Source organism: Chiloscyllium punctatum, chromosome 2, assembly GCF_047496795.1.
Source record: "Chiloscyllium punctatum isolate Juve2018m chromosome 2, sChiPun1.3, whole genome shotgun sequence".
Lineage (NCBI taxonomy): Eukaryota > Metazoa > Chordata > Chondrichthyes > Orectolobiformes > Hemiscylliidae > Chiloscyllium > Chiloscyllium punctatum.
This window is the reverse complement of record NC_092740.1, coordinates 31,711,226-31,724,783: the sequence shown is the minus strand read 5'-3', so window position 1 is coordinate 31,724,783 and position 13,558 is coordinate 31,711,226. Positions and strand designations below refer to the sequence as shown.

At 37.9% G+C, this 13,558-nt stretch overlaps 1 protein-coding gene across 3 annotated transcripts in view; it reads left to right on the top strand.

Moving 5' to 3' along the window:
• Window positions 1-13,558, top strand: part of LOC140495709 (uncharacterized) — a 109,788-nt gene that overhangs the window by 78,606 nt on the left and 17,624 nt on the right. For all 3 annotated transcript variants that reach the window (XM_072594728.1, XM_072594738.1, XM_072594717.1), the window contains 6 exons: window positions 1,392-1,520; window positions 2,825-3,072; window positions 5,593-5,761; window positions 8,416-8,617; window positions 11,690-11,820; window positions 12,897-13,066. In XM_072594728.1, coding sequence (XP_072450829.1) covers window positions 1,392-1,520; window positions 2,825-3,072; window positions 5,593-5,761; window positions 8,416-8,617; window positions 11,690-11,820; window positions 12,897-13,066 — 1,049 coding nt within the window. The remainder of the gene's footprint in view (window positions 1-1,391; window positions 1,521-2,824; window positions 3,073-5,592; window positions 5,762-8,415; window positions 8,618-11,689; window positions 11,821-12,896; window positions 13,067-13,558) is intronic.

Below are 13,558 nucleotides of genomic sequence, written 5' to 3'. Positions count from 1 at the left end.
AAGAGTTTCAATCATTATGCTAATAGTGCTGACAAGATCATTTTGAGTACAGAATTCTAGGATGTTGTAACAAGACTGATGAAGGAGTGGTATTGCATAGTCAAACCACCTGGAGATCATAGTGCTCCTATGATAATGTTACTATTACATTTCTGGTGAGAGAGGCCACGGGGATATGAGTTGTTCTCAGGCGAAGTTTGAATAGCTGCCACAGGATTCTGTGACATAGTAAATAACACAGCCACATTGCAGCAATGGTGCAGGGTGACCTTAGATATTGAGTCCTGGGGATGTATCTTGATTATATACATTGCTTTCTCCTGTCTAGTGTTGAGCTCCTGGAGTCGTATTACAAGAGGATTTATTAATTTGGTAATTCATAATACTCTTCATTGAGTCTTGAAATTTGTGGAGAGGCATGTTAGGGGGGTCACACATGCCTTGTAGAATGCCTAGACACTGCCATTTCTGGTAACAAAGTTCCCAACAAGTCCACTCCAATTAAGCTTCTATTCAGTGGTGACACCTCAAGATATTGATAGTTCAACATTCAGTGATGATGCCATTGATGGTGAGGCCAAACTGTTGGCCTCTTTCTTGAAAATATTCATTTCCTGGAATGTATCAAGTTTGAATGCTTCCTACCACTTTGTCAACCCAAACCCTGATAATGTGAAGATCCCAATGTAGGCTGATCAGTTCAACTTCTAATTGACGTACTATTACTTCTGTGCATCTCTCCTTCCCCCTGCTCTTCTGTCAGTGACAGACTTATGACTAAGTTGGTTACTCTCTGTAGAGCTTCCTGCTTAAACTTTTCATCCTCAATTTTCAGTCATGTGAAAGTGAAACAAAGTAAAAAGTACAATAACTATTAATTACAGAGACTTCTTAACAGTTAATAACGTCAGTACTAATAAGGACAAGTATTTCCTAATCTCAGTAAGAGTCTCCTGAACTTAATGCCAAAAACTGATCATCTCATAAATTATTGCAGTATGTTTAATGGGTACCTGTCTGGATAATGAAGAGTTACCCAGCTGGATAATGGGTTGAAAAATTGTCCTTTCATATGTTAAAATGAAAGCTGTACTGAGAGACAATAGGTACTTATTGTGAAGGATGACTGACAGTTTTGCCAACATGATTGTTCCCATTGTGCACGCAAAAGTAATACATGTCTTCTACATCAATACAACATGTGTACGTCTCTACAAGAGGAAGAATAAAAAAGAACAATTGCCCACTACTTACTAATTATTTCCTCTCAAAGGAGCAACAACGTGTTCAGACTGCTGATGAACACCATGTCTAATACATAATGGTCTGTTTACATTGCCTTTAGAAACATTCTTTATTTGTTCCAATTGTTTGTTTTATGAATTTGTCAGGAGTGGAAAAGCAGCTATGGTGTTGAGTGCTAAAAAAGGAAAAGTAGTTGCCAAGTTGTCAACCTGTGACAGTGTTGCGTCAATCCAAGGCGTAGCAGTTACCAAAGAGTACTTCATTTTAATGTGCAGGTAAATACCATTTCACATCCATAATTAATCTGCAAGAAATGAGGTGAAAAATAACAAAGAATAGAATGGAGCTTCTCAAAATGGAGTGGGAGGAGGAAGGATAATTTCATTAGTTCCTTATTTGTAGTTAAAATTGTATTGCATGAATATAAAGTTAAAAAAAAGTTTATGGTCTCATTGCAAACAAGGAATGTTTGGAATTTTCCAATTCTATTACATGTGAACTGGCACCAATCAGTTTGGTGGAACATAAATCTATAAATATTGAAAATCTGAGGTAAAACCATGACACATGGGCATTCGCAGAGGGGTCATTAGTAATTGAAAGGGAATGTTGGATTAATTTAATGTCCTTTAAAGTGTTTAAGGGCCTGTCATGAAAACTTTTACAAGGTTATAATGCAGCTTCATTATTCAGATGCTAATTGACCTGCATCACATATCTCACATCTTATGATTTTGACATTAAATTACTTTTAATTTCTGCAGACAGTAATCTAAATTTCATTTTGATTCCTGGCCATGCAATGTGTAATATCCTAATGTAGAGAATTTTCATTACCTTTAGACTAGGACTTGATGTTTGCCAAAAAATGAGTGAAATTAGTGTTTGTCAAAATTGTTGCTAAAGAACCAAATTTGAATTTCAAATGATTCACTTGAAGTAACTTGCTTAGAAGTTAAATATGTGGCCAACATAAAGGGGACAGCATTATAAAATCATTCTTCTTTTGGGTAACTTTGTGCATTAAAAGCATGTGTCATAAAAATGCAGTTGCCAGTCCCATGAATTTCCAGGTAAAATTAAGCAATTCTGGCAGGAAAAGCTGGTCAGTCATGTAATTGTCCATAACATATAAAAAAAAATTGTGGGCTGATCATTTAGTCTTACATGCAGATTACTCATTGGTAATTAACTTCAAATGCTCTATAATTTGAATCCTGCAGCTATGAAACAAGATCGTAATTTCAAGCTTTTAGTGCATAACCTGGATTTTAAAGACTCTGAAACCCCTTAATTGAAGCCACTCTATAGATTTATAGGTAGCATTCAACTACAGATTAATTATTCTTTCAACAAAAACAGAAATTGTCAGAGAAACTCAGCAAGTTTGGCACCATCTGTGGAGAGAAAACAAACAGAACCAGTTCCGAAGAAGGGTGACTCAACTCACAATGTTTTCTCTCCATCGATACTTCCAGACTTGCTGAGTTTCTCCAGTGATTTTTTGTTTCAGATTTCCACTATCCATGGTTCTTTGTTGTGTTTTAATTTATTTTTCTCCCTTGAAATATAATTCCAGATATCCGTCCTCAAGATTGTGTGAAGTGCTCCACATTGAATTATTTGGTGTGAAGAATTTTGCTTACATCCGCACAGTGAAAGGCTGTTGTGATCATCATCTTTCTGTCCTGTCTGTTAATCATGTGGGTTCTCACATATTAGCACTGTGCAGCTCGTTTAAAATGAACATCACTGAGATTGTCTCCTGGAACCTAGAAACTGAAGACCACAAACACTTGGCCAAGTTCTCTTCAACAGTGATCGGAGGCAAGCAAGATTTTTCGGGGACTTTACAGGGTAGATGCAGAAATATTATTTCCCTTGTGGGAGAGACTAGGACCAGAGGGCATCATCTCAGAATCAGGGGTCACACCATTATCTCAGAGATGAGGAGAAATTCCTTCACTCACTCGGAAGCTCAGAGAAAAAGGGATCTTGTAGTTCTTGTCCACAGATCCCTGAAGGTTGCGGGGCAGGTTATAGGATTGCTCAGAAGGTATATGGAATACTTTCCTTTATCAGTTGAGGCATAGATTATAAGAACAGGGTGATTATGGTGAGACTGTACAAGAAATTGGTTAGGCACAGCTCAAGTACTGTATGCAGTTCTGGTCACTACACTATAGGAAGGATGTGATTTCGCTGGAGAGTGTGCAGAGGAGATTCACCAGGATGATAGAATCATAGAGGATAGAAACAGGCCCTTCAGTCCATCATGTCAATGCTGATCAATGAACGCCAAGGTACACTAATCCTATTCCTCTGCACTTGGCCCGTAACCTATAATGCCTTGACATTGTAAATAGCCATCCAGATGCTTCTTGAATGTTTTGAGACTAGCTGCCTCCACCACACTCTCTGGTAGCACATTCCAAACTCCGGATGAAAAAATATTTTCATCAGATTCCCTTTCAACCACTTACTCCTCACCTTAAAACAATGCTTTTTGGTCTTAGATACATTTGCCTTGAGGAAGACATTCCCACAGTCTATGGCTCTCATCATTTTATATACCTCAGTCAGATACTCAGTCTCTTCTGCTCCAAGGAAAACAAACCCATCCTGTCCATTCTTTCTTCATAACTGACTCTTTTCATCCCAAGCAATATACTGGTGAAGCTCCTCTGCACATTCTCCAGTGCATTATATCCTGCCAATAGTGTGGTGAAGAGAACTGCACACAGTACTCAATCTGTGGCCTTAATGATCCTTTACAAAGTTGTAACATGACTTCCTCACTCTTATATTCTACAGCCTGGCTAATGAAAGCAAAAATCCCATATCCCTTCTTCACCACCCTATCTACCTGTGCTGACACCTTAATCAAGGTCCCTTTGTTCCTCCGTACTGGTCTACTTTTCACTGTGTATAGCCTTCCCTTTTTAGAACTCCCAAAATGCATCATATTTGGATTGGGATTAAATTCTGTCTGCCATTGATGTACCCAGTTTATCAGCTATCAGACTACAGTCCAGGTAATTACAAACCTGTTAATCTGAGGCTATTCCGCTTACTATCAACAATATCATCAATTTTTGAGTTATCTGCAAACGTATTAATTATACCTTCTACGTTCACATCCATGTTGTTAATGTATGTAACAAACAGCAAGGGTCCCAGCACCGATCACTATGGTACACTGCTGATCAAAAGCTTCCAGTCACAAAAACACCCTCCAACATCACCCTTTTACCAGTTTTGGATCCAGTTTGCCAACTTGCTTGGATCCCATGTGCTCTTCCCATTTTGACCAGCCTTCCATGTGATACCTTGTCAAAGACCTTACTGAAATCCATGTAAACTACATCAACAACACTACCCTCAACAATATGTTTTGTCACCTTTTCAAAAAAACTCAATTAAATTGGTCAGACGGGGCTTCCCTCTAACAAATCTTGTTAACTATCATTGATCAATCCATGCCTTTCCAAGTATTGTTTAATCCTATCCCTCAGAAATGTTTCCAATAACTTCCCTGTCAGTGCTGTCAGACTAACTGGTCTGTAACTACCTGGCCTATCCCTGCTGCCCTTCTTAAACAAAAGAACCAAATTAACTTTCCTCCGGTCATTTTGCACTTCACCTGCGGCAACATGGTCTTCAATATCTCTGCCAGAGCTCCAGCAATCTCCTCCTTTACTTTCCATAGCAGCCTGGCATATATCTTATTCCTACTCCTTATTACTCTTAACATCTTCTAGAACCTCGCCATTTCAATTTAAATCCCCAGCTGCAATGCCTTTCTCCTCAGTGAATGCAGATTAGAAGTATTCACTTAAGACGTCACCTATGTCCACTGGCTCTATCCACTGGGATACCCTTGGTCTCTAATCGATCCCACTCTTTCCCTGGTAATCCTCTGTTGGTGGATGCTGACTGAGTATATTGAAGACTGAAATAGAGAGGATGTTGGATATCATGAGAATTGAAGGATATTGGGATGAAGCAGGGAAGTGAAGTTGACATAGAAGATCAAACATGATCTCATTGAATAATGGAATTAAAAATCACACAACACCAGGTTATAGACCAACGGTTTAATTGGAAGCACTAGCTTTCAGAGTGCTGCTATCCAATTAAACCTGTTGGACTATAACCTGGTGTTGTGTGATTTTTAACTTTGTACACCCTAGTCCAACACCGGCATCTCCAAATCTTGAATAATGGAGCAAGTTTAAGGAGTATTAGGACCTACTTCTGTTCCTATTTCTAATGCTCATGTGAGAAACATTTCATTAAATATGTAATGTTGCATCCAGTAAAATAATGGATGTCTTTTAATTTCAGGGACATGCCTTGACCTGCATTTCTGCCTGGCCATCTGTAATGGAGAAAATTTCCTGCGGGTGTGGAACTTAGCTTCTAAGATCAATGATCAGTCATTGAGCATCAGTGTTAATAATATGAAGAACATTGAAATGATTGAGAAAATCTCTCCAATGAAAAGCTATCCTGGGTAAAGTTACTGCATTCACAATTGGATTAATTGTACTAATCGTATCTAAATTTTACCAAATTAAATTCAGTCTGTGAATTTTTTTTATTATTTATTATTATTCAGGGGATGACCTTAAATTAAAAGTGGGGAAATCACTTTGCTGGGGTAGACTAGAAGCCCTCTAAACAGTAAAGAGAGAGACAAAATAGATATGTGGGCAAATCTCAAAGAAGTGTAAACGTAATAAACTAATGATACAAGGGAATTTAAATTTACCAAGTATTAACTTTGATAGACAGATTATGAAAGGCTTAAAGGAGACAGAATTCTTAATCTGTATCCAGGAGATCTTTTTAGGCCAACATGTAAAAGGTCGTACAAGAGAGGATGAATGCTGGTCCTAAGTTAAGAGAAAGAAACCGGGGAAGTAATAGGTGGCACTAGGGGATAATTTCAATGATAGTGACGATAATTCAGTAATATTTAGGGTAATTTTGTTTTTATTCATTGAATGAGGACATTACTGGCTAGGCCAACATTTATTGTTCATCCCTAATGAGGGTGGTTAAGAGTCAACCACATTGCTGTGGGTCTGGAGTCACAGGTAAGCCAGACCAGGTAAGGATGGCAGTTTCCTTCCCTGAAGGACATTAGTGAACCAGATGGAATTTTTCCAACTGTAACTTCATAGTCATCATTAGACTCTTAATTCCAGATTTTTGTTGAATTCAAATTCCACCATCTGCCATGACAGGATTCAACCGCAGGTCCCTAGAACATTACCTGGGTTTCTGGATTAACAGTCTCGTGATAATACCACTAGGCCATTGCCTCCCCATTGTGGATAGGTACAAAGAAGGGTTTGAAATTAAGGCTCTAGATTTGGGAAAGTCCAATTTAATAAAATATGATCAGATTTGGCTAAAGTGAACAAGGAGCAGCTATTTCCAAGAAAATTCACATCAGAGGAGTGGAGGACATTCAAAAGGGTAATAGTGAGATTACAAGTCCAACGCGATCCCATAAAGCCAAAAGGTAGAACCACCGAATCCAGAGAACCCTGGATATCAAGAAATATACAGGATTGGATAAAGGAAAAACAATAATAATGCTTATGGTAGAGACAAAGGCTCAAAAACAGATGGCCCAGAGGAGTAAAGAAAGTGAAGAGGATTGCTTAAAAAGAATTGGGAGAGCAAAGAGGGAACATGAGAAAACACTGATGTGACTGGACTGCAGACCTTAGATCTGATTCATTTATTAAGGAATGTCTTAACTCTATCACTTGCTGCTTTTTGCTGTTTGACACACAAGTAGTGCTTATTTTTAGTTTCTCCAGGGTGATACCTCATTTTTGGTATGGGTGGTTTTGCTTCTGGGTTGCCTTCCCACACTCTGGACTGTATCAGGTTTGATTCCCTAGCTTGATGTTAATGGTAGAGTTTGGGGATGTCAGGCCATGAGGTGGCTGATTTTGTCAGAGTCTAATTCTGCTAATGGCCCACAGTGGGCCATTTCAAAGGACAGTGAAGAATCAACCACATTGCTGTTGGCCTGGAGTCTCACGTAGGTCAGACTTAGTAAGGTACTAAGTACCTTTGCATAAAGTGTATTGGTAACTGAGCAGTTTTTTTTAAATGACCATTGACAAAAGCTTCACGGTTACCATGACAGATGCTAGCCGTATATTCCAGATTTAATAACTGGATTTAAATTCTACGAGCTATCATTTTGTGACTTAAACCAAAGAATTACTTGGTATCTCTAAATTACTGCTGTAGTAGCAACATCTCTGTGCCACTGTCTCCCCTACTGTACTGCTGATTGAGAGTAGCTTGATAGGGCAGAAATTAGCTGGTTTGAATTCATCCTGCATTTTGTGGCAGAACACACCTGAGCAATTTTCTGCATTGTTAGATCAATACAAATGTTCAATAAAAACTGAAACAACTGGGAATGCTGTAAATCAGAAACAAAAACAGAAATTGCTATAAAAGCTCAGCAGATCTGGCAGCATTTGTGGAGAGAAGTCAGAGTTAACATTTTGGGTCGAGTGATTCTTCCTCTGAACTAAGAGACAGTTCTGAGGAAGGGTCACTCAATACGGAATGTTAACTCTGATTTTTCTGTACAGATGCTGCCAGAACTGCTGAACCTTTATAGCAATTTCTGTTTTGTTACCAATGTTCACTGTTGGCTAGTTATCGACACTGTGGTTGTACTGGAACAGCTTTATGAATAGACCCTAGAATACACAGCATGAAGACTAATTTTTAACTACATGCAGAAAAATTAAAAAACCCACCAGGGGTGGCAAGTGGCTCAGTGGTTAGCACTGCTGCCTCACAGTACCAGGGACCCAGGTTTGATTCCAGCCTTGGGTGACTGTCTGTGTGGAGTTTGCACATTCTCCCTGTGTCTGTGTGGGTTTCCTCCCATTATTCAAAGATGTGCAGTTTAGGTGGATTGGCCATGTTAAATTGCCCATAGTGTTTGGGGATGGGTTTGGCTGGGATACTCTTCAGAGGGTTGGTTTGGATTTGCTGGGCAAAGGGCCTGTTTCCACACTGTAGGGATTCTATTCTATTTTTGAGGTAAGTAAAACAGGTTCTGTAAATTGTTACTGATTTTGATTTATTTGCTTCAAGACATTATTTCTGTGTTTATTGTAGGTATGTAGTGTGCATGAGCTTAAATGCAGAGGCTATCTCTGTTTGGAACATAAGAAAATCCAAGTATATTGGACGAGCAGTCCAGTTAGAGCGGGGTCTGGTTGAAAGAACAAGCACTGTACTCGTGAGAGATATGAAACTTTACATCCTTTCAGACAAGAGCTCAGCTACTTTCACAGAAACACCAAGGCCCATTTTTCAGGTATTTTCCATTCTGTCACAATGCAAAATTATATGAACTATCTGTCTGGGCCTGACACATACTATGGTTATAGCTTGACTTTGACAATAGTGTAAAATTGAATAATGCGAGTCAGCCAGTTTTCCAATATTTGTTTCCTTTGACATCTTTGGAAATGAAAATCAGAAGAGGATGGATGGCAATATGACATCCAAATACAATTCTCCAGAGTTACCAAAGGAAAATGGTGACTTGGTCAGGGAGAGGGAGAATTCAGGGAAGCATTAGTCCAGATTATTTGTGGGTTCTTGGAAAGTGTGAGCTCCTCTGCGCTCATGTAAATAATCCAACACGTGCCTTTACTAGACAGCTTTGCTTCTATCACCTATGAAAATGGTCAAAACTGCACTTTATGTTCCTGTCTGTTTAATTCATTTTTTATCAGTCCTTCTTCTTGGAAATGCATTTGTTGATTGAATGACGAATCGATGCTGCTTTCAAATCAGTATAAAACTGCAAATTTGAATAAACACCATCATCTATCATGCAAGTTGAGTCTAATTTACTCCACAAGAACACAAGAATTAGGAGCAGGGGTAAGCCATCCATCATCACTGAACAAGGCCAGACCTGACTGGATGGTAGACTTGATTCCATTCCTCTGGGACTGCCAAAAATTTTGATTCCTTTGTCAATCAAATAGCTAACTCTGCCTTTAATATATTGAATAATCCAAGCTGCACCCAAGCTGCACTAGTCTCTGGGGTACACAGGTTAACAACGTTTGGTGAAAATAAATTCTTAACTTAGATCCTTATTTTTAAACTACATCACCAGCTCAGAAAACATGGTTGATGAACATTAGCAGATGTTTAAGAAAATAATCCTTAATTCACAAAAGGGATAAATCCAAGTGACAAAGAAGGATTTTAGGAAGAGTATAAACCAACAATGGTTAATTAAGGAAGGTACGGATAGCATCAAATTGAAAGATAAAAATACAATGTGGTAAAGGTTTCTGGCAAGCAAGAGGATTGGGGAAGTTTCAAAAACCAACAAAAGATAAACAAAGATGGAGGGGGGAAATAACCTTTGATGACAAACTAGCATGTAACATTAAAACACATACTAGGAGCTTATTTACATATATACAAAGAAAGAGAAATGTCTAAGTGAACATAGGCCACTTGGAGAAGAGGCTATGGAAATAATAATGGAGAAACAGGAAATGACAGAGGAGTTGAATAAATACTTTGTGTCAGTCTTTGTGGTAGAAGACATGAAGAACATTCTAAAAATATTAAATTATCAAGGAATGGGGAGAAATAATACAATAACTATCAATGGAGATAACATACTAGGAAACTAATGGGACTAAAGACTGATAAGTCCCCTGAATTTTAAAGAAATTAGTCACAGAGGTAGTGAATGCACTGTTAGTAATATTCCAAGAAACTTTAGACTCTGGAAAAGTCCCAGAAGATTGCCATTAAGCAAAATGGGAGGGAGACAAAAAGCAGGTAACTATAGACTAGTTAACTTAATATCTGTCATTGAGAAAAAATGTTACAGTCTATTTGAGAAGTTCTGATATCAGAGTGTTTAGAAATGCATAATATAATCAAGCAGTCAAAAAGCAGTCATGAAAGGGAAATTAGGTCTGAAAACTTTATTAGAATTCTTTGAGGAAGTAGTATGCAGGATAGATAATGGGGAACCAGTCGATGTAATACATTTAGATTTCTAAAGAATGTTCAATAAGGTAGCTGCATAAGCTACTTAGTAAGATATGAGCCCAGTGTATTGGGTGGGATAGGACAATAGCATGGATAGAGGATTACCTAACCAATAGAAGGCAGAGATTTGTGATAAGGGGCACACTTTCAGGATGGCAACCTGCAAATATGGTGTGCTACATGCGTCATGATTATTTACAATATATATTGATGACTTTGAAGGAAATGAATGTACTATGAATGAGGGTAAGTGGTGAGAATAACACAAAGATTCCACAGATGGATTATGGATGGGTTAAGTCCATACTCTTTACAGATGGAATATAGTCTGAGAAAATATAAGGCCCTGCATTGTATTTGGAACATAGCGGAGTTCAATATTATTTAATTGGAGAAACACTGTGGAAATCTGCAACAGGGAGGGATTTTCTGGTCCTTGTTCATGAAAAGCTAACACACAAATTCAGCAGATAGTGGGGATGGCAAGTATTTCAGTGAAACAACAGGGAATGTTACGAAACCTATACAAAGTACTAGTTAGATCAACCCTAGAATAGTAGGAAATGGTTTTGGTCCCTTTATCTCAGGAAAGATATTTTGCCATTGGAGCAGGTCCAGTAAAGTTTAATTTAATTGATTCTGGAAATAGAGGAATTTTGTATGAGGAGAAGTTGAGTAGGTTGGGATTGTACTCATTGGAGTTTAGAAGAATAAGAGGAGACCCTATTGAAGCTCATAGGGGACTTCACAGGGTAGATGCTAGGAGGTCATTTCCTCTAGTGGGATCATTTAAGAGTCAGCAGTCGCCCATTGATAAAAGATGAGAATTTTATTCTCTCAAAGGGTAGATCATTTGTGGATTTCTTTTAATTGCAGGCAGCTGTACAGATTGGGTTATTCCATATACTTAAGTCTGAAATTTTTAATCTGTAAAGGCATTAAAGCATGTGGGGAAAAGGCAGAAAAGTGGAATTGAGGTTTGTCAAATTAACCATTATCTCATTGAATGGCAGACCAGAACTGATGAGCTAAATGACCTACTTCTGCTCCTATGTCTTAAACTCATGTCTCATTGAATTAACTTTCGTTCTGCAGTCAAAATCAAACAATAACTATCAGAAAAAATAGGAATTGCCACAAATACATACAGTCCATTCATTGCCTAGAAAGGCTATGGATAGTTCCCTCCACTTTATCAATTAGCAGAAAAGATAAATATTAAAATATTGTACTTTCTATTTTCTTCATAGCTCAATTTGCCTTCAAAAAATTTCTACCGACTGGTAAACCTGCACCCTGTGCAGGTGCAGATGCAGATGTTAAAATTTTATCAATACTATTATTTTCTTTGCTTCAGACACTCGTAATGTATGATCTGCTGAAAAAAAGGTTCTCGAGGAAATTGACTGGCCTGTATATTATCCCCTGTCCTAAGCATGAATATAGAATTTTGCCAGGAGATCTGCTGCTAGGGTTATCTGAATACAGGTAAAAACACACTTCCTAGGTAACATATACTTTAAAATATAATGTTTGCAAAGGATGAAAGGTGCCAAAGTATTTACTTCCCCCAGTGATGTACAAGATGTAATCCAATGATAGCTGTACTTCCTCATGGAAATGTGACTTTGAATGTCTTCTGTCTGTGACATACTAGACCTTTGTACACCAAAGGTAACTGGAACAAAAGGTAAATGTCAGATTCTGTTAGATAACCTTCTTTGGAATGGGATATTTTGTTTTCACCTCCTCTTCACAATGTTACATCTTTTCTGTTCTATTTGCTTGAGGTGGTCAGGATATTTCTCATTCCTTAACTTTCATCAGAGTTTTGCAAGCTGTGCAAGGAAGATATGCAATATGCTGTGCACATTTGTAGAATTATTAAAAAGCAGTTGTTTAATTTAACCCAAAAAAGGTCTTAAGATTTATTATTGAGGAGAAGAGTTTTAAACTAGGTAGGTGGAACAATAAAGGCCTGGATTGAACTGCAAATCATAGCCCGCACACCCTGCACCACAATTCCACCTCCCCATCACCAATCCCGGCCACCACAATCCTAATGTCTGCGCCACTGGAACCAATGCTTGTTTGTTGGAGACAGGACTCCAACATTTTTCATGCTCATGCTGCATTCTAACCATTGATGGGGAAGCATACAATCTAATCCACGAATAGAGCTCTTGTGGTGCAATGGTAGTGTCTCTACCCGTGAATCAGGAGGCCTGGTTTCAAGTTCCATCTGCTCTAGAAAATACTTACACTCTAACCCATTGTTTCCGGCCTAGACTATTTAGGACAGTTTGGAACATTTGTCATCCTATTGTTGTGCAAACCTTTGCAATAAAGCTAGATTGAGTTCTAATAATGACTTGGAAAGTTACATTTATTTTTCAAGGAAGTTGCTAAATGGGAAGGAATTATGACATAACAAGTTAGAGAATAAATGTGGAATAGTTTTGTTCCACCTCTGTAGTAATTATATTCTGTGTAAACAAAATTCATAAAGGACTCTTATCTTCAAAGAAAATGTAAACGTAATGCTTATTTCTTTTTATGGAAAGAGATCACCTTGTGATCTGGAACCTGAATAGTGGATCAATAAAGGAACGGATCAGACCCACATACAAAGACAAATTTTCCTTAAATGTCTTCCCTTACAACTCAAAAGACAATCTCTACAAAGAACTTCTGGCCAAGAAGAAAAAAGAAAGAGATACGAAAGGATCAGGAGGTAAAGATATTCCATACCATGCTGCAAATGTGAGTGTTATATGCAGGTCGGGAATACTACAAGATAGCTATTTAGAATGAACATAAACCATGCCATCTATGAGACACCTTAGGATATTGCAAAAGGAGACTGGACCTTACCTTTTGTAACTTTGAGATAATCTTTAGAAATAGAGTAAAAATCTAATGTTGAAACAGTTCTGTAGTAATTCTGAATACTGTTTGACCAGCATTCAGTTTGCTTTCATTCAGAGAAAACAATATTGAAAGAATAACAATTAAAATATTGCAAAATGCAGATAATGTATATGGAGTAGACTGTTCCATTTGGAGCATAAACGGAAAATCAGTAGCAGTCAGGTATAAAATGAAATGACGTTAAAAGTTAGAATAAAAGCAAAATACTGCACATTCTGGAAATGTGAAACAAACACAGAATGCTGGAGAAATTCAGCAGGTCTAAGCAGCATCTGTGAAGAGAGAAACAGACTTA